This window comes from Ischnura elegans, chromosome 5, assembly GCF_921293095.1.
Source record: "Ischnura elegans chromosome 5, ioIscEleg1.1, whole genome shotgun sequence".
NCBI lineage: Eukaryota > Metazoa > Arthropoda > Insecta > Odonata > Coenagrionidae > Ischnura > Ischnura elegans.
Genome location: NC_060250.1, coordinates 26,660,120 through 26,682,446, shown reverse-complemented (window position 1 = coordinate 26,682,446; position 22,327 = coordinate 26,660,120). Strand labels below are relative to the sequence as shown.

At 41.3% G+C, this 22,327-nt stretch overlaps 1 protein-coding gene across 4 annotated transcripts in view; it reads left to right on the top strand.

Moving 5' to 3' along the window:
* Nucleotides 1-22,327, top strand: part of LOC124158615 (serine-rich adhesin for platelets-like) — a 304,427-nt gene that overhangs the window by 95,459 nt on the left and 186,641 nt on the right. For all 4 annotated transcript variants that reach the window (XR_006864847.1, XR_006864846.1, XM_046533784.1 and 1 more), the window contains exon 5: nucleotides 528-594. Coding sequence is in view for 2 of the 4 variants with exons in the window: in XM_046533784.1 (XP_046389740.1) it covers nucleotides 528-594 (67 nt within the window). In the remaining 2 variants the exon portion in view is untranslated. The remainder of the gene's footprint in view (nucleotides 1-527; nucleotides 595-22,327) is intronic.

Sequence of the window (22,327 nt, the reverse complement as noted above, 5' to 3'; positions counted from 1 at the left end):
CTGGGAAACCAATCTAATGACATCGGGGATCGGGTTGATATGGTGGTTAGTGAGCTGGCTTCCCACCCAGCGGATTTGGGTTCAAATACCAACGGTGGCGGAAGTTTTTCAGAGGCTGCCCGATCCCTGCTTCAGTGATTTGTGGAGGACACTTCAGGTACAGCATTCCATCCTTCAGATGGGAAGTTAAGGCGTGGTTCCTTAGGCGCCTTTCGTTAAGAGCACGCTAATGCCGACGCCAGGTTTCTCTCTACCCTTCATTCCCCAACCTTCCCTAATGGTGCAAATGACCTAAATTGTCGCCCGCTCCTGCCAATTACCATGCCAACAAAGCGAATGGTCGTTGTCAATAAAGCATTGTCAAGACTATTACCATAGCTTACGACATAAATCTATGATCTACAAATGATGTAAATTATAAAGGTATTTTATATTTTATCTACTGCATACACGTTTAATTTCTTTCATAGCCGAGTAATGGGCGGTTCTTTTATCACGTCTCTCAATCATTCCGTTCTTCTCCGCAGGGATAGTGGCGCCACTGGGAGCGAGGCTTCCGGGGGACGCAAGCCGTCATCTCCAGGAGGTCGAAAGGTAAGGAAAATGAATTTATCAAATCTAAGAGATAATGTTTGTGGTTAACGAGACCGTGGTGAAATCCAACGACTGGGCTCTGAGAATTAGAAAAGATCTAACAGGACGCAGACAAAAGTTAATCACATCTTTTTTTTCCGTCTACTCTATCTTTAACTGTGTATCCATCTTTATTGATGCATATTTTACGAGTAAATGCTTTTTGTGGTTTACAAAAATATTTTAACGAAGTGAAAATGAATATATTGATATATATTGATAAAAAATCACTCGCAAAATTACGAACAATCGCCAGTTCTAACACGAAAGACATACGACAAAATTTGGATGAAAATGCATATCAGGTATGAATTGAATTATAGGTCGTCTCACCTGCGGAAATATGTATTGTGCATGCGGTAATCTAAATCCGCTGGCGACAATAAGCTTACCTTAAAGCTCAGAAAAATATCAAAGCACAAGTCGTTATCATTGCATATCAATGAAGGCAAAATCAAATCCAGGGAATAAGTATTGGTGTGGGTCCATCGAAGACAGAAAAGAGTGGAGATGGGCATAAAAAGAAGACACTGAAATCGAAAAAATAGAATAAACACCCAAATTTTAGAGTATGAGTACATACTGGGTATCGATAAACAGGGTGCGTAATTCATTAAATACTTAAATCGACTTTTTGCTTTTCGATACACTCGATTTTGAGTAAAAAAAATCCGCAATAACTGCACCAGGTGTGATGATCAGGCATTGATGTTTAAATGGCTTACTTTACCATCACCCACAACGAGTCAACTTCCTGAGGAAGATGATTAAGTTTGCCATTGAAACGTGACCAATACCTGGTAAAATTACCCAGTGGAATTCCGGATAGGAAAGCTTATAGTCTTCCGTAATAAAACTTGATATTTTTGTTATATATCTTCATTAAAACACACATATTGAAATTTTTGTTCCTCCATTCCGCAAAATGTTCTTTGAATCATCAGGATTACACGTTGGTAATAGAAGAGGACAATTTTGCATTTCGTTGACCAATCCAAAAAAAATTGATATACCATTCAATAAAGAGGTCAAGGAGACCAATATTATATTTTAAAAATCGACGAAAAAGAAGACAAAAATGCACCTTTAATTTAACGACTGCATTACCGTAGGCATTATATTATAAAATAAATTGCTTGTAAGATGGAGGAGTTTTCCGGTAGAATACTAGGTTTTGAAAAACTACTAACTACGCGAGACGCGCTTTTCGCATTCACTAGATAAACGACACGCATGCTATCTTTCTCCCTCCTCTTTATCTTAACCACGTAAGTACGTAATATATTTACATACTCTACACATACTCCACTACTCATGAGATAGAAATAAGAGGTGGGTAGTAGAGCTGTGACGTTCATGAATGAATTGTTCAAAATGAACGATTCAATGACATGAACCGAATTAATTGAATCTACCTTTTTCTCTCGAATCGTTCAAAATGAACGATTTGATTAAAAATTCAAAGCCGTCGAATTAAAATCGTTCAAAATGAATGATTTATGTGGAAGATTCAAATCCTCAAAATCGTTCAAAATGAACGATGTATGTGGAATATTCAGATCCGCCGAATCCAAATCGTTCAATAAAAACGATTTGAATTTGACTACGCTGAAGCCCACCTACCCACGAAAGCGGTGAATTATCATCAGATCCTAACTAACGGTAATACAGGTTGGTAATAAAAACGAACTTGTCACCTTCATTCCTATTGATATGACTCTTACTGTGTGTGGTATGTATTTTAGTGTAATGGAATAAATTATATAGGTACACTGATTTGGTTGAACTTTCTGTCATGATAAAAAATTTCACGTAGTTATCAGTATTCTGACAATATCAGTGAAATGACAATTCTTGAGGCAGGGGAATTTTAAAGATGGAAATAAAAAGCATTCTTCATTCTCACAATTTAAGCTTTTAATTATTATGATAGGAATAGTTGCATGCCCTGGAACAGTTAAAAAATGCTTGCAATTTGACGGATTGAACGTCGTAAGAGTTATTTACGTTATGAGTATTTACATTTCGCAATAAATTAAATGTGGACGACTAATATTGTGTAGCATAATATTCAGACAAATTGAAGAGGTTTTAAAATCTGAAAACCATTAATTAAAGATGCAAAAAAATGAAAATAATAATCACTGTGAATCACCGTCATAATATTTTAAATGCAGTAAGTTGGAAGATTCACGCGGATTCAAGATTCACTCGGTTCATTATGGACGATTTAAAGCACTGATCAACTGCCACGAATCAAATCCCATGAACCGAATCCACAAAATGAACTGAAATTACCATCTCTAGTGGGTAGGATAGGATAAATACATATTGTATTCGTAGTGACGATAGGAGCCGATGAACGACGTTTACAAAAAGGACTATGGAATTTTATCGTAAGAAAATATTAGTTTTATTCGGAACATTTTAGCTTATATTCACCATATCATACAGCCTCCTGAATACCTCTGATTAAATATTTGAGCTTAGATAACAAAGTCTACGTATGGGAAGGGTTTTGCAATGACGCATTTATTTACTATACCAAAAGTTAAAAAATATCTTATTAACTACAGTTGGTAACAAAATCTCTATATCACTTGAAATACCTATTTCTTGTACGATTTTGTTGATCATTTTGCAAACCAAACACAAAAAAATTGAGGCCTGCGTAATTACAAACGTTGAAGGAAATAAAAATACCTATTGTAAGACCAAGTTGTAGAATATGTCATTTGTGTGCGGATACAATCAATTTCGAGTTGAAAATGTCAAAAAATTTCTTTGCCAATACGTAGACATGAAATAATTCAACATTGTATTTTCCGAGGCAAGCTCATGTATTTTCACTCTTGAGACCTCCTTACTGTCCCAAAAGACTTTAAAGGTTATTACAAAAATTCTGGAAATTCTCTCCGTATTTAAAAAAAAAGCTTGCAAAAAACCATACCAAAAGCAAAATTTAAAAAGTAATAAAGGGTCGCTGACTTGGAATAAAACGTTTTCATGCATAAGCTTCGCTACATGACTTTAGAGCTCGTTGGTACATTAATAGCACACAATTATTGCAATTAAAATCCCTTTATGTATCTGTTACACCTCCGGATACGTAAGCCCATACGAGGAGAAATCATTCTGTTCCCACAGCTACGTAGCGCACGAAGAAAAACATAACATTTCCTTCCCACGCTGGCGAAGAGCGGAAGGAAATCCTAGTCCCAACATCAACCGGGGAAACAAATCGTTCAAATCCACAGGTATCCTCCACGGTCATCGACCCATAAAAATCGCCCTCGAGGATTCCGATATTCTCTTCCGTTCTTTAAGTTTTCGAGGCCGATCCAATACTTCCGCCGAAGACTCTTTGACCATAAAATGCGATTTTTCGGCCCCGGAGAAATGACAGAGGAGGGAAGGGGAGAGCGAAAAAAACGAGTAGATCACAACACGAACGCACAGACGAAAAAAAGGAAAACAAGTTTCCCGGCGCTGCTGGTCTGAGGAGCGCTCCCTTCCGCGTCGAAATCTGGAACTATTTCCGAGAAGAAGGGGAAGAGAAAGGGAAAGTGTTTCCCCGTTTGGCCGCCGTCGTCCGTGGCGCCACCTACGGCGTACTTTGCTTTTTAGAAGGCTTTACACCGGTTCTTCTCCTCTTCCTCCCTCTCCCTCCTACCCCTCCTTTGGTTGTCCTGCCCCCCTTCTAGCGCTGCAACCCCCTCCGATCCGCCCCTCTCACGAGGTTAACTCACCTTCCTCCTCCGCGGTATAACATCTCGACGGCGCCGTGGTTGTCTACCACCGCCACTACCAAACAGAACACCCCTCCTGCCCCACCTCCTTCCCCCCCATGGGAAAAGGAGGCGAGAGGGAGAGAGTGAAGCCCAACTCCTCGGAGGCGGCGGCATCGGCCATTCAGTCAGTCAGTCACGGCGTCGGCGTCGTGAAACCACCCTCGTAGCACAACCGTCCCTCGCCTTGCACCCGCGCCGGCCGGTGGGGCGTAAGCGTACGCCGGCGGGTGGCGAGGAACTGCCGACAACAACCACCCCCCCGGGGAAGACGAGGAAGGGTCCGTCCCGGCCGGAGAAGAATTAAAGCCCGTGCTTTGTCGGGATAAGAGTGCGTGTTTCAACCTTTTGATTGTGTCCTCGTGGTGCTCGTTGGTGCTCAAGAGGTGCGCGAGATGGAGGAAGAAGGCGCGGCGGACGAGGGAGTGGCGTGCAGGGTGCAGTACCTGAACGACATCGACCCGTTCACATACGCAACTCACTTCCCGGAGCCTCCCCGGCCGCCGACGCACGTGTTCCGGCGAGGAGTGCCGCTCTCGGAGCAGGTGGCAGCGGTGCACGCCCTGCTCAAGGCACCCCACAGGGTGAGTCCCACTCAACCTAAGGAATACGAAAAGTAAACAATATAGCCCCACGAGGCGCCCCTTTATCAGCTGTTTCATTACCTACGGAACGAGTACCTAGGCCCCACGATTCCAATTGGTGTCGCGATTTACAATCGAACACCATCAGTTGCAACTTGCAACCGGCACCAGAAAGCTTGTCCGTGTATGTCAGGATAGAGCTTGTTATTATATCTACCTTTAAGTATCTTTGGTGAGATGTGAAACCAGACGATACCAAAAGACGGTTAAGTTTCATAAACTTTACGTGTTTGTGTATGGAATCGCATCATGCTAAAACTGTTATTCTACAAGAGGAATCTGCTGGTATTTCTTCCAATCAATCCGGAGAAAGGACGTGCGAATTTCCTAAAATACAGGGTAAAGGGGCCTGTTCTTATACCTGGGCCACCTCACACCGCGATGACTTTTTCAGGGGTGTCTTAAGGCCTAACCCGGGTTTTAAACCCTAGGGCCCTCGATCAGTGGCCATGCTATCACACCAAACTGCCCTTTCGCCGCATAAAATAGTGAAAATATTTCGTAACGATTAAAACTAGATCTGAGTAATCCCCCTCGGAAATTCCAAATGTTGAAGCCCTATGTCGTCATATTGCCGACTATGCCTTTTTCTAATATATTGTCCAGTCGAAAAGGATCTATTCGCTTCGAAAACAGAGTTTTCATCAAACACTACCCCCTCCTCCAGATGGAATGAAATGATGGCGTACCAGCAAATTCCACTCGCAGTAAAACTGTTTTTGCACGACCCGTTTTCAAATGCAAGCACACCAAGTTTTCCCACGTAAGAAATACTACATATTTTCTTTCCCTCCGTGATGGAAGGCTCCACCACATCTCACAGGAGACAACAATTTAGATTGACAGAACATAATCGCGCCACTGTGGTCGTTTAATTTGACACATCGCTCGCAGGTGAATTTTGGTTTTGATTTTCGGCCCTCCCCTGATGTTTTCTTTGTGCCCCGGACGACACCTCAAAATCCCTTGGCCCACCGCAACCATTGGTCTTACGACATTCCGCGTGAAACCCCACGGAAGCGGGAGGGTGGCGGGCGTCGATTGCACCTGCCTTGGAGGCCGCCTCTCCGACCGATCGCCGAGGAAGCTGCCCCGGCCGAGACGGTGGTACGCCTCCCGCGTGTTGCTTTTTTTGCGGTTCCGACCGTTAGGGGCTTCTTATTTTTGATCGCTCGGGTCCAGGTCGCCTCGGTGACTACAGCGCTCCCTCTTCGCAGCATCCGAGATAAGTGGCTCGAGTAAGGAGTGTATTCGCCTTTCGCGACGATATTTATGTTTACACCCCGCCTATCTAAGCGAGGAGATAAACAAACATGTACCATAAACTTAGGCCTATAAAAAAAATCACATATTTACACGGGCACCGTTCTTCGCGCCTAATTTGTATGATACCGTTACTCAGAACCCTAATTTTCATGAGATATAAATGTTATAATTACTCATAATGTATAGGTTGTGGTGGGTTTGAAAGGAACTCAACAAAGCAGTTACAATAATCCCATTGATTCAGATTTACTTTGCGGCATAAAGCCTATTATTCTTCATCCGTCTCTTCGCTTCGATCCCATTACGACCAATTTTTTTCACATTTCTATAATGATTTTATAGTTTCAGTAGGTCTAATCAACACTTCTTTCTCAGGTTTCTACAGCACACCTTCTCTTTGCCGTCGGTATTCCGGATCGAAAAATCTCCTCTACTAGTTTTAAGACCTTATATTTAAAATGCATGACTGAAAACACTCGTTCGTGGTAACCGCCTAGATTTGATGTGGTCTGATTAATATTACGTGTACGTATTCTCTCTCCCACGGCACTCGGCGCCGAAATTCTCCCAACATTCCTCACCCCTCCTCCTCCAATAGACGCCGCTGATTTCCTCCTCAGTGCGGTGAGACAGGTGGACAGGCCGTTGAAGGTCACGGGTTCGAAGTCCGAAAAATGGCTTGCGCCGCGCGCAACTCGAGAACATTAATGGAAACGATGATCACTTTATTTCTTCACACAGTTAGATATGGTTAACATAGCGAGTTAAAGTTTGACATCCAAAAATCCGGATATGATTTTAATTTTTACTATCCCTGCTATTAGCAGTTAAAAATGCAACCTAATCATTTGGAAGTTCGTGTACTCTCTGCCAAATGCCCCAACAACAATATCAAAATATCTACCATCACAGCATAAATATCATTTCGCTGCCATACACACAGTTTTCAACCGAGCCCCGTAAATCCGTAAGCCTTTAAAAGGATGATTTATATCTGTGTAGAGCAGCTGCAAGTTCTGGGGACTGGACTAATACCATCCAGCGCTGTCCCAGAAACCGAAGAATAGATCTCTCTAATCGAAGTAGAAAGTATAAACAATAAACAGCTTTACCCAATCTTTCAGCACTCGGCTCACAATCACCTAGACAAGCGACGATGCTGCTGAAAGCCAAACGATGAATCACTCTCATCCACATCAAAGACGAAAGCACAATATACCGGCTCAAATCTTTCAGCACCAGGCTTAGTAAGTAGTAGATTGTATTTATTTGATTGTAAACTTGGAAATAAGTGAAATGCCATGAGGCAAAGCCAAGCAGCAAAAGAAGAACACTTATACACAGCTTGGAAAAATTAAAAGAGAAAAAGGAAGGAAACGGAAAATCATGAAGCGAAAATCAGTGCATAAAATAAAAGAAAAATTCATTAGGTACAGTTAAAATTTGACCACAGAGGAAGAAAGTCTCACTAGGGAAGAATTTCACTTTTACGAGTATTTTTACTGTTTTTAGTTTGAAGCGTCAGTTTTTTTTAAGTTTCTCTTTAAATTATCTTTTCCATTTTTATGTGAGGAGTTCCTTTTCCAGTAAATTCCATCCCAAGCGTCCATATTTATAAATGAAATTGTGTTCGTGATCATGGGCGTACCCTGCGAGGGGCATAGGGGGCAGCTTCCCCCCCTCCCCCTTGAAGTAAAAATCGCAAATGTCTTTGAGCAAAATCAGTACTGAATTGAAACGAAAGTATTCAACAAATTTTCTTTAAACCCACGAAAAATTATATATATTAGTATTAGATATGTAACTAAAATAAAACTATTTTTTCAAGGAAATAATCTCATAAATCCCATAGCTTCCCTTTCCCCCCCCCCCCCTTAGTTATGATCCTGGGTACGCCCTTGTTCGTGATTTTAGTTTTGCCAGGACGCTATGAGGACATGGGCGTACATACAAAAAAGCAATAGTTCCAGGCGTGCTCTTCGATCGTTTGGATGTACCCGGGAAAGAAGGGGTCGGAGGATACGGTAAATCGCTGACAATAGCCCCGGGCCCCAATCCGTGAAGGCGACATGTGGCCACAGAGCTGACCGACCGAAAGAAGGGAAGGTCGCCACAATCTGGGCCAAAGCCTCGAGGGCCCTTTTCGAGCAGTGAAGCCGGCCTGCGAAAACACAAAGGAAGTATTCGGTTCGCCTTCGCCCCTCGGGAAAGTGCAGTGGTATATCATCCGCTCAGCTGCGATTTCCGAACGTTCGGACAAATTATTTTTTCGGCCATCCGTCAAGGGTGCGATTTCAAAGCACGGATATATTTGTATGGACGACCATAGAGTGGTTGGAAAGCGCCGAACGAAATATTCTGAATATATGTCATCGTCAAATGCGCTGATGACTACGCGCCACTTTGTGGAGAAAAAGGGAAAATTTAGAGAGCGGTGGTCCAATAGAATCAAGGAAACTGCGCCGATAAAAATCTGTTGCAGCCAAAAATGCAAAATTTCTGATGTTAGTCCCCTGGAAATATCGTCAATTTATCATTTATTTGTAAAAATGTACGAAATTTTAATTGGGCGTTCAGTCGTCAATATGAACGATGCGAAAACAAAGCACATTAAATGTTCAACAAAAAATAACTAGGTAAAAAAGATAAGGGTATGTTCATGGAAATCTTATAAAAAAGCATTTTTAATACACTCAGCAATATATGTTTTATGGAAATACCATTTGCATTCTTTATATACTTGAACACTTATAGAAATGTCATTTGGCAACTGGCGTAAGGGTTCTGGTTTCAAATCTCGGCCTAAGTCTTCGGTCACTTCCAATAAAAATGCGAGTTGTTCCAGGGAAACTATCTTACCCCTAACCTTAAAGTTGGAAGTACACTCCTGTAGATTATTCCGCTTTCCGAACCAGCTTTAGAACTGTTCGGACTTAGGGATCACTATCAAGACCAACCACTAAGTGAGTGATTGTAGAATTCATAATTATGCCCTGAGTTTCTTTTTTTAGTTATATAACAATAAAATATTTTTAAATAAGTAATTCTGTTTATGATAAAAACGGCTCATTGATGTTACGCTTAAATACGTTTCGGTGACTCATTCCGTTCTCTCCAATGTTTGATGGCAATATTTTATTCTTGTATAATAGCATAACAGCATTTAAATCGATGTTTACAAAAGAGGTTCCGCTTCATTCCGGTAGCAGCGTGCAGATCTGCGCGAAGTATTTGTCTCCCTACGGAGGGTTTCCGCTCACAGTCTCAAAGATGATGATAATCGTTCATTTATGTTCACGATAATGAAAAATTATCAGCATCATGAATGCTTTGGACGAACAGCGACCGGCAGGAAGAAAGAAAGAAAAAGAGAGGGAACTTGAACATGAGTAAGCCTGATCATTGTCCTTGTGACCTTCATTCCTGACCTTGTGAAATACCAGAGTAGTTTAGTAATGTTATCGTTCTCCCACCTGTAGTTCTGCCCGAGTCCAATCAATACTCTATCTCCAGCATAATTTGCATTTACCCATTTGCACAATGCTAATTAATTATTCAACCAGAGGACACTGAAGGTCCTAGACGACAATGGCTGTGGATTCGAAGGCTTCCGGATCAATTCTTTAAGGACGTGAAGAACAAGGAAACAAAGTCCTACATCAATACTGAGTATAAAAACTCACTAGAGCATGAAATATAAATATAACATTTTTATAAAAAGTAGTCATAAAAGAAGTTCGTAAAGTGCTCCAACATCTCTTCGTTGTCAGTTCTTTGAAGCTAAATTTTACAGTCGGTGTAAAAGCAAAGACGTAAAACCCACTACCTGAATAATGATGAATTAGAATGGACAGTCCTGCAAGTGGTAAAATACTAACCATCGACTTACGTAATAATGTCTAACAATAGAACAACAGGCAGGTTATATCTTATTCAACAACACCCTGACACCTTACATCGAATGAAATTTATCGTAAAATTAACAAAGAAGAGATGAGCAAAACAAAGATTTTTCGAATTGCACTGGAGAAATAAGTGTGTTTGTCGGTTACAGGTATTCTTCGCTTCAGGTAGGGGTATTAGGAATTTTTCTCTGGCCCACTGTTTGCATACGGAAGTGGTGTATGATGCCAAGCAAATAGCATAAACGGCATCACATCTCAAATTAAAACTTAACTAGTCATCGCAAACATTTAAAACTTGGCTCATAAAGAATGATAATACGAAACCAGGTCTCGCCATCACTGGAAAAAAACCTCACCGGCAGAACAGCAAGAGCTCAGCGCTCAAGAAGTTGACGGGAAGTATTTACTACCATGAAGATTTTGCTTTTCTACTATCTGAAAATCAACATTTTATTCCAATTCTTCCGAACTGGATGTTTTATCTGGATAACAAAAATCCATGATCCATAACCGTTGCTTTCGTTTCGCTAATGAGAATCGGCATCCCAGAACCAAGTATTAAAAAAAAAAATGTAATTACAATGTGATAGTTGGCCTTCCTTCACCGAGGAATAGAAGACTGGAATGGTTTACCCGATGAAATATTGAAACTCTACTCAATTAATAACCAGACATATAATAATTTTTACCACGAGGCTGAATAAAATTGAATTGTGAGGGCCCTTTAGTATTTAGCATTTTATATTTTACATTTTGGATTTTACACACGTTTGTATTCCAAAGAAAAAAAACTGACGAACTGAATAAGGATGAATTAGGATAGATTATCCTGTACGTGGTAAAAAACTAATGTATTACTGTCTAGTAATACAACCACAGGAACCTAATATCTTTAAAACACCCGGAAAGGATTGGTTCAGAGTTGAATGAAATGCCGTAAATCGATTGTTATTGTTACCGGACCACATGGTTTCGACTTGAAACAATTTGTTTGTTCAATAATTTTAATAATATAATCGACGTACTTCGTGAGCGAAATCTCGGAATGTGGCGCCATTGCCGACGTCCAACTACATCGAGTGGGGGATGAACCACCCTTTCTGGCTGATTCCGAAACGGGCCCGCAGCATTTCGGAGGTTAGTCTTGTGGCCCGGGGAAAAAGCCGCGTTTTCCAGAGATGCTCCCTCCCATCCTCTCATCCCAGTGCAGGTCGAAGAAGACGCGCCGTGAGGAGGTGGGGAGGGGATGGGGGAGATTGAAGCCCCCGCCCTCCCCTCGTCCGCTGGGGAGGGTGCTGTTTCAGCGGTGGAAGGGGATCTCTCCCCCCCTTTGCCGTCTGCCGACGCCGAGCGCAGGAATTTCAGCAGGCGGGCGCGCGCGCATTCACAAACGTAGATCGGTGCCGGGGACGGAACTCGGGCCGTTCGCGGACGTGATCCTGCATCATACCGCAACTTCTACCTCGACAACTTGACGAATCTTCCCACATGATGGTGATGGAAGAAGAAGGGCGAATGAATGATTATGGTGATGCGTGGTTCTTCAGATAATCTTAGTGTCATCACATCCTGAGAATTAAGCACGGTTCATGGTCATTTGATGCTAATGGAGAATGATTATGAACATGGCGTTACCAGACTAATTATTTTCCTTAAAAATTTATAAATTATGGTTATAAAATTAAGTCGGTAAAAAAATCTGGTTTTGAGTAAACTATGAGGGAGTAATGTAAAGACATAAATATAAACGTGTTACATTTAAACTATTTCATTCTGAAAATTGATTTCATGCATTCCAAGCTGCCATCCATAGTTTAATAACATTGTACACAATACTATCAGATACTCTTTACACTTATCGATCGTAATCTTAAACGTTATCACATCCACACTGTGATGATAACCTTAACCTCGATAAATATCTACCATTGTCTGTAAGTGCTAATTGAAAGCTATCGAGATGAAGTTTAAATATTTATCGGAAAATTCTATTTATACTTCTACAGAGGTGGCCACCTTTTTCTCTCTTATCGAGACACGTACGTACAAACATATCCTACCGTATTTCATCATGATCGTTCGTTCCGTGGACACTACGGTACAGAAGATTCCCAGAAAAGAATCAAGAATTACAGTTTTTTTGTTTCAATTTATGACAAGAATAATTAAATTTATTACACCCGTGTGAAACACTGCTGATAAAAAAGGGAAAAACTTTTTTTTATCTTTTCTGTCGCGATTTTTTTCGTTACATTCAATGAGAACTCCACTTCCCTTGTTCAAGCCCAAAGGCGAGCGGAAATATGTTCTCGAACCTAGGGAGGGGAAGTTCCTGTGTAGTTCGTTATTTCTCACAGATATATCGGCTGCTTCAGCAGTCGTTCTTAGTTTCACATAAAAGGGTACCTTAATAATGCACTTAATTTTAGAATCAGCAAACGTGAAAAGAATCCCTGCGCTTAGTTCATTCGAAATGTGGTATGTAAGTGTTTAGAGAGATAGTCATAGAGGCCAAAAATATAGAAAAATTTAATGAAGTAATATAAAAATATTGCTTGAACAAATGCTTCATTCCTTCACATGTTTACCATGGAATGGAGCTGCCATTTTTTCACTTTTTTCAGCAATTAAATGGTTTCACTATATTTTTAACTTTCGAGCACAGTCATACGCGCTCACACGTAATATAAATTTAACTTTCTGAAGTTCAATTCAAGAGCGATAATGAAGAATAAGCACATATTGATTAGAAAATAAAATAGAAAACCGTTAAAAAGTGTTTCATTTTTAAATAATCGTGAGTGAACATGGAGTCGACGAATGTATATTTTCCATCATCCCAATTAGCTGAAATAATGTGTGTAACCCTCGTAAGGAATCGTCAACATTTCACGAATAATTGAAAGAAACACTTACAATTTTCCAAGATTTTCAAATTTATTCTGGCCTAAGTTTCGATGTTACTACAGCATCTTCAAGGTCAGAAATTATCTACATCATCTTCTTCGAAACCTAGGGCGGAATAAATATCAGAATCCTGGAAAATTGCAAGTGTTTATTTCAACATAGAAAATTTCACTCCATCACCCTTGGATCTTCGAATTTTATTTTAATTTTTTTAATTTTACGAATTTTATCAAGAATTTGATTCTTGCCCATCAAGCTTACCGGGCGGCAAGCTGTACCCGAGAATAGAGCCACTTGCTGGCCACACCAAACCCGTTCGCCTCCAATTATATCACGAATCTGAGGAACGCACCCTCCCTTCGGGCGCATCGAAGCGACGAAACCTGATCGAGGCGGACGTAAGGGCCCCTCGAACCCGTGACCTTCGACCCTGGGAACCAGACGGACAGGCGAGGGGCGGCCCGAGTGATATGTGCGCAGAGAGGGAGCGGGCGAGTGGGAGGTGCCGTTCAGCGGAAGAGCCACGAGTTGGCGTGGGAAGGAAGGAGACCTTCGAAGGTTTTTGGGAAGGCCTTCCGTGAGGAATGTCGGGTTGGGGAACTGATACTACCGATTAGGAAAAAAATTGAGCGAAAACACGACGAAAAATGGGCGATATTAGTCAAGAGATCATATCGATTCGGTATTTTACAGAGTCACGCACGTAATTAATGAATGCATGCGAAATAGACGAATGAAGATGCATCGAAAAAATGCATTTGGTATCACTCAAAGAATCACTTTTCCTACTGAAAACGTCACGATTGTATGACATTTCGAGCCTGCCGCGTGAATGGCTGTGAAATTTTCATGAATTGCCATGAGAAAAAACCCCTGGAGTGAGAATGGAGCCACGGACCTTAGGCTTTGCGAGCTACTGCGTAGACCACTACGCTATCGAAGTTCCTGAATTCCCCTGGCAATCGTACCGAGGCTCATGGTACTAGATTTCTGACTTCCGCGGTCCATCAAGGATGGTAATGCAAGGGAGAAAGGACTTCATCAAAGCAGGTACTGGTTGAAAGCCTCAAACCAGCGCGTAAGCTGCGCATGGCGGTAATGTGTAATATTTCGAGTCTGCCGCGTGAACGATGGCGAAATTTACATGAATTGTCATAAGAAAAAATTATTTGACCCCGTCAAAATTACATTTCGCGTGAGTACACAAGCCTCTGATCGTAAGGTAAAAATATTGTAATCATTCGTAAGGTAATATATGTAATCATTTAATTACTCATTTGAAAGCGGAAAAAATAACTAATCCTACATGCTAAATATGTACTGGAATCAATCATTTCTTCTCATGGTAATTTATGTCAAAGTCATGAATTGTAGCTACCCGTAGTACAAGTGTAGGGGTGCAAAAGTAAGCATGTCGAAAAATATATTCATTCGTTGATTAAATACGTTGGAGAATTTTTAAAATAATGTTTAAGCCATTTATAACTAACGCAATCTGTGAGATTCTCCGATATCGAGAAAAATGTTATCCACTGAGGAAATGAGGAGTGAGGAAAGAAGGAAAAGGAAAGCAAGTAAAAGAAGAACAAAGGCCTAGAAATAGATCGCTCGTCTCTGAAATTTCACTCTTAGATCTCTCAGCCGGAAGGGCACGAGTTAGAATTTTTCACGGGCCGTGCACCGATAGCGTGACATGTGTCAACGCACATTTCCTAAGACGGAATAACCAAGCCATAGAATGCCGGAGGTTGAAGAGTGTAAAATGATATCCCAAGACTCCTTCCGTTAAAGAGTAGGGACCTTTGCGTTCCTAAGGTTTTGAAAGTGTCTTCATGTCATACGGAGGGGAAAAACTTCAGCCTACGCAGTAAATTTCATTTTATATGCAAGACAAAACCTCAAGGTCTGATTTTGGGCTGGTATTTTCTAATTTCGAAGAACCAATTGACGTCTTATTTTACTATTCTCCTATATTTTTTAATAAATTGAAATTTTTAAAGGGATAAAGGTTTTAATGATAATTGTTGCTACAGTTCCATACCATTACTAAAAATATTGCTCTTTATCGATGGAGAGAACACCTCCTTAGAGAGAGGGAGTGGATGAGAGAGAGAAATATATCTATAATTGGGATTACATTCCATATTAAAATGTTTATAATAAACTACATTTAAATTAAATATTTGTAAACATGAAATTAGTTCGACAAGTATGAAATTCATCCCCTTATTAATACCATTTCTTCAAATGTGACAGCTTCAGCAAAAATCTTTTCGTAATCTCGAGTAACCAGTATTTAACCGGAGAATTGCATCGTTTGAGGTCCTGAATTTGATTTTAAAGGCAATACGAAGAGATGGTAATAATATCACGAATGCCCTTAAGAGGGTTGAGGACTGTCATTGCGGCTTGGCGTCTTGCGGCCATACCTGTCACCTTCCGTGACAGATAAATCCACAGAATAAAACTGACGCAATTGAAGGCCGTGTCGGATCCATCAAGTTCGACGAATGTGGCAGTGATCAGTGTCTATACTAACGCAAGTGTTTGTTACGATTCGTCACCCTGGCCCTCCAAAGCGCCAATAATGCAGACGTTGGAAGGTAGAAGCGGCGACCGGTATAATAGGTCATGGTGGCCGCCTCAAAGCCGAAACACACCCGTTCACTGGTCTACGTCATTTTTGGTTGAGAGGCGGACGAGTGTGATCTAACGCGGATGCGCGGATATTGATTGCACGAAGTCACGAAGAGATGAGATGAAAGGTACTATAATAACGAGTCACTTACTGTTAGTGATTCCCAGAACCTTTCAGGGAGACGACGGGGCGGCCGCAGTATCGGTAGGGCCTCCGCAACAAATAAATACAACGAACAGAGGCGCAATGTAGGGTGTGATGTCTTTTTAAGTCCCTTTTTTCCGGTCAAAAGTATATTGTAAAGCTTTGAAAAAAGGCGAGATTTCTACCATAAAATATCGTTTGGAACATGCAAAGGTAACACTTGAAGGTAAAGTCGACTTGAGGGAATGTATCAGCCACACATTAGCATTTTAATACGTCGGAAACGATAATTTTGCAAAAAGTGGTGGTTTTTGTCACAACAAGAAATTTACGTAGTATTAAAAGAAAGTAGTAGCATTAGCCACATGTGCAGTCGGGCAATACTTCGAGAAGTACCTTAAAAGCGCAAATAGTCAGCCCTTACATCTCTTAATAATTGTCAATCTATAAAATTATAATATGATAACAAATTTTTTTCACTGTATCATAAGGAGAAGTTTTGAAAACGCGAACTATCCACAGGATAAGCACCCACCTACTGCATGAAAAATACCACAAGGTAAAATTTAATTACATTGGAGAGCAACCGATCCCAAAACGTCATTAGCCACGCCTAATTCATCAATCAATTGGATAAGGTCCCAAACGCACTTCTATCCTTTCCATAGAGACGCCCAGCGGGAATAAAAAAAAATTGAAAAAAGTATAATACAGTAATGAGAAATACTTCTCACCGTTTGTTCATATACAATTGTAGCTTCTCAGGTTAGTTCCTTAAAGTTTAATAGGTTGAATTAACAGTGGAGGATCTGAGAGTTCCTGGTCGGTGTAAGATAATGACTAGTACATCGTGGAATTTTCTTCGCACGAACGTTTTCTACTTGATTTCTAAGGAGGGGAATCCCTTCCCAATGCAATTTCACAGGATTCTAAAGTATTCTGAGTCAGAGCTTTGCTGGCGAATTCGATTGAATTTCATCATATGATTTCACCTACTTTGGAGTATTTTGCTAGTATTTACTCCAGATTTACTTTCGAGAATTAGATGATCTTCATAAACTTACTGGTTTAGTAGCAAGAAATGAATTAATTTCTAGATGATATACTGCGAGGTAGAGTATGTTTCATTCATACAAGTGCTGTATTTACGTACACTGAAATGGCATCATATTTCCCTACAGCTTTTGGAGCGCATTCATTCCTGACCAACAAAATGCTCAATCGTTCTGTGCTTACTTCCAAAATGCACATTTAATAGCACGATAAAATAATAGAGTGAAGATAAGATTGGATTCAGAGTGATTTAAATACTTTCAAGAACGGCCGGATGTTTTTTCACGCACTTTTCAGGCCCTCTTAAGGGTAGAAAAAGGGCACCAGCTATCCGCCACCATAAAACCACTTCAAACCCACCCTCCACCTCCCTTCGCCCAGCCGCACGCCTACCTTCTGTTGTTTCTATCTCCCTTCCCCTCCTCCCTCACGCACGCACGCATCTGACACACGCAGTCGACCGCGTAAGAAGTCACTCACGGACCTGAGGACGCGTATTCCACGATGCGCCTCGCATGTGCTACTCCGCCAGGAAACCCCAAGAAGTCGACAAGGACCGAATTTTTCGGTCCAGTAACGGCCATATATGTGGATTTTAACTCTAGCTCAGCAGCCCACTTCACCGACCACATGTTATTTCCCTGGCCGTGATTCGCTTTGAGAGTGAACATTAACTGTGAAGTCGAAAAATATACCGGTATTTTAATAATTAGACAACTTTTATTTATTTACCATCCCAACTGTCGAGGAAACGCAAGGTAACGGCGTTCTACCACTAAGTTCCCCCCATTTTAATAAAAAATACAAATATTTAAAGACATTTTAGGGCATTCATTACGAGAGCACCCACTTTCGAGAACCTGGCATATGCAGGAAACTATATAAATTCATCTTAACTGAATAGTAGGTACTTTCAAAAACAATAACATGAAATTTTTAATTTTGCCGCTACGTAAAATACGAATGCACCCCCGTTTACCACAGTTTCAAATCATTGATAAGAAGATAGCACGATGTAATTCCTTATGGAAAACGCTATCATACGAATATACAGACCAAAAAACATGAAAGTAAAAACAATGCGGAATAAAGAAGCGCCTCCATGAAGTACGAGGGCCGTTATGGATGGAAGAGATATCTTTCAATGCTGCGAGTTCAGGTTTGAATCGATTAGCGTATGTAGGTAATCCGCTCGAGATTATCATAGGTAGGCGCTTGAAGTGTTGTGCGTGAAGACCGCGTTCATATTATGGATGAATTTGATCATTGGAGGGAATGATATTACGGCGAATTTTCGGGACATTCCAAGCGTCTCTCATCAAATTCCGGCTTCTCAAAATACATCAAAAAAAGAATGCTATGAAATAAAAGATAGGAGGCTGAAGTTTGTCAAATCGCGATAATTATGAGCGATTCATCATAGTATTACACTCCGATCCCCTTCGTTGACTAGAAATTTTTGCAACACGTCCAAGTATGTGCACTCAAGTTAAAGGTTTGTGGCCCATCGAAGAACTGTGTTCGCAGGGATAGTGAATTTGGAGCGAGTGGAGAAGGTATTTTGAGAACGCCAAGTCCTGGAAGATTAAAATAATTTACATCCACACGCATTTCTGTCAGAGGAATTTCCAAAAGTTTGCCCTTACTTAAGGTCCATCACCTCAATCGAACTGTTCTACTGCCCCGTCTGGTCAGCACCTAGATCCAAGCCTCCCTCTCTTAAGTGGGTAGAATCACGAGGCGGGAAGGAATTCCAAATAAGAACGGAGAGTAAAGGGCAGAATGAGCATTTTAAATTTAATTTGATTCAATTTTTCGATTATAACTTGATTTCGTTGTCTACAGAACAATTCTGCGACGTGGTTCGTTTCGAAGGACTTTCATGGAGGTTCTATTTGGCTCGATTCGGACTGATTCGCTAAGCACTAATGGAAGTTAATAACTGAAAATTGTCAAATACCCCGAAAGCCGGAGCATCGATTTTCAGGCGAAGGGTGAAATATCGTCGACAATGAGGCTATATACAGGACGTCGCAGTCCGTTCCATAAATGCTTGATTTGTGCTGCCATTTCGGTCGATTTTCGATAAATTTATTCGTCTCGGATGTAAATTTCGGTTAAGAGCATTAGATATACCTAATTTCCCCGCTAAATTACCAGCGTTTACTCAACATTCTACCCTCAAACACTGTTTTCCGCGTTCCTATGGCCCCCAGAGCCGCACTGGCGGGATTAATTCTCAATCACTCCCGGTAGGGCCACCCATGCTAGATAGGTTGAAGGGTAGAAGCCAGACGAAAGGTAGTCCACGCCATGGTGTCACGTAAAAAAAACACAGTTGAAACAGAATGTAGAAACCCTACCAACTATCTCGTCCCTGAAAACATGGATGTAAATATAAAAATAACCACAAAGAATGAAAAATGACAAAGCAGGAGCAATTTCCACAAATTTTACATTTAATAGTAGGTACTACCGGTTTCGCTTTACAGCATCATCAGGTACAAAAATATCAAGTGCGCCACGTCTTAAATAGGAAGGCGCACTTGATGTTTTTGTACCTGATGATGCTGCAAAGCGAAACCGGTAGTACTATTAAATGTAAAATTTATGGAAATAGCTCCTGCTTTGTCATTTTTCGTTATGTCACGTTTCCACTTCATCTCGCCTGAAACCTCAGGTTAACAACAAAGAATTATGTCGTGAACACGTTGCTGCAATACGCGAGCGATCGTCGTGGCATTTTGAAGAAGAAATTCTGGGGATTATTACAAAATCTCTGCTTTCTTAATGATTTTGATCGTGACTCCGGATGATGGTAAAATCGAGGAGCGCCTGTATTGACTATTGACCAGAACCTAGATCCTAGCCTCCCTCGTGTGGTGTGGAGCCACCTTGCGGAGAAGATGAATCCCGAGTAAGGAGGGAGGCCCACCCGGAGCCGCCGCCACCCTCCCGAAGAATTCACTCTCCCTTGCCCGAGGCGGCGGAGGGGAGGAGGGCGGATTCCCCCTCCCACCCCCCCACCTGTCCCCCCTCCTCAATTCACTCCCCGCAACGACTCTACGTACGAGCGCTCTCACGTACAACGTAGGTATACATCCCGTCCGTCGGCCCTTCGCCATCCCAACGACCCTGGAATGCACCACGCGGGAGAGAAGCCGCGTCGTCATCGCCTCAAATGAAACACAACTTCCGGTCGACGGTAGAGAGTCCTGCCCGGAAAAAATGTCTATACCCTGCCCTGTCCTTCAGTAAACGAACCCAAGTCCCTTCGTGCACACTCCATGGGTGAAACCAAGCCAATCCTGCGAGGTAAATCTTCCACCCGTGTGAACCACAAAATGCAATTGAAAGACGTTGAGACGTGATGAAAAACGAATACTTAATTCCAACATTTCGTCATAATTATTGAATGAGATTAATGCTCGTATTATGTGTATTAATTAGGATCCTCAATCGATTGAGGTAGGTTAACCAATCACCCTTGCCTGTCCCTCTTTCCCCTTTAATTTCCCTCTTTAATCCGCAGAAAGGTCTATTCCTTTTCTTTATATCCTGAAGCCCTCTTCTCTTCCTCTCCTTCCACGCTTACTAACATCTACATCTACATAATAGCCTGCGAGCCACCTCAAGGGTGTTTGGCAGGGGGTGAGCATGCACCAACATGCAAAAGTTTGCGTATTTATACAACATTTATGGAAACCTAACCTATCCGGCTGATTACTTCGAGCTTACTCAATTCATAGAAGATTTATGAATTTTTGCCAATAAAGAATCGAAATCAAGGTTTCGTAATGCAATAATTACCTAACCATGAATACATTCGCAAATATCTATTTTAAAACATGATTTCATTAGATTGTGTGCTCTTCAATTTTGCAGTAATGCAGCTGTGCAGTAAATACTCAAAGAGAATATACAAGGGCTATAGTTTGATTTTGTTTTCTAATTCCTGGAATAGTTTACTTCAATTATTTTCCTTTTTATAGTAGCCCGACATTTCATTTGTGGTACTACGTTTAACGGTTCGCCCTCTTGTACCACAAAATGCTAAGGGGCCAAAATGATCGTTAAGTAGCACCAAAGAAAAACATTTTGTCACAGATATGGAGGAGCATCTAAGTTCCATCAGAACACGTGCTGTTTTTAAAATGCGGGTAACAGAACTGTGGAACCACCTGTGTGATACCTCATCGAGGGTCGGTCTCACCAGTTTGTTTCGCATTTGCCGCTTTGTCACTGGACCCCAAAGTTCTCATCACGTCCCAAACGCTCCAAACCTGACTTGAAGACGGAGGAATTCGTGATGCGGGCACGGGAGCGCGTCGAAATCAAAGGGCCCGCCCCGCGCGTGAGAAGACTCGCCACCAGCTGGACCCGTACCTGCGATGTGCCAAGTCGTTCGTTTCAGTGATGTCGATCACCGTTCTTCATTCACTTGAGTGAGTCAATCGCGAATTGTCGGTCATTACTTGTGTCAATCACGACCGATGTCGGTCACTAACTATGTCAGCTACTGCCTATGTCAATCACAACCGATGTCATTGGCAATTGATGCCTATCGCGACCGATGTCACTAATATCAGGACAGACTTCGATCGCGAATGATTGGCGAACTACATCGGTCTATAATGATCGAAGAACGACTTCGGCCGCGAACGGTTCAAAAGATTTTACGGCTCGTCGATGTGTTCCCTTTCATCAATCAATCACACAAAAGATCTCGATCTCTCATCCCGTCACTGCTCGTACCCTACTCACCTGCCGCACCATCTAGAAATAGACTCAGGGTTCACCCAGCCTTTCGATCTTCGATTTCCCAGACTTTTCGTTGATTTACGGTCATTTTATATGGAATAATGCAAAAAGGTATAAGTACTGTGAAAAAAATCACGTCGTAGAAATTAAATCAAGAACTGCTTTTAGACCGTTAATTAGATCCGCTGACAAAACTAGATCGACACATTTTAATTTGATATCAACATGAAGTTATTGTTGCGAAGGTTTAGCAAACAAAACTCAATGAATTAACTTGCCCTCCTAGTGGATATTAGGAGGCATTTGTAGTGTCGGTAAAAACCCCTTGTAATGTCGGTAGAAAAAGAACTCTTCAGAAATGTGACTAACAAACTCGACCATGATTAATTAATCTTCACTGCAATTTACGGCACCTGACATCGAATTATACTGTCGCTTACCATTATTACCCTCAATTAAAGTTAGGTAATCAAGTTTTCTCCTGTATCACCGAATAACTAGCTTTTTTAATTACAAATAATTTCACTGCCTTCATCTAAAGTAGAAATCTATGAGATGGAATCAAAATCTTGATAAGTTAAAGAACAT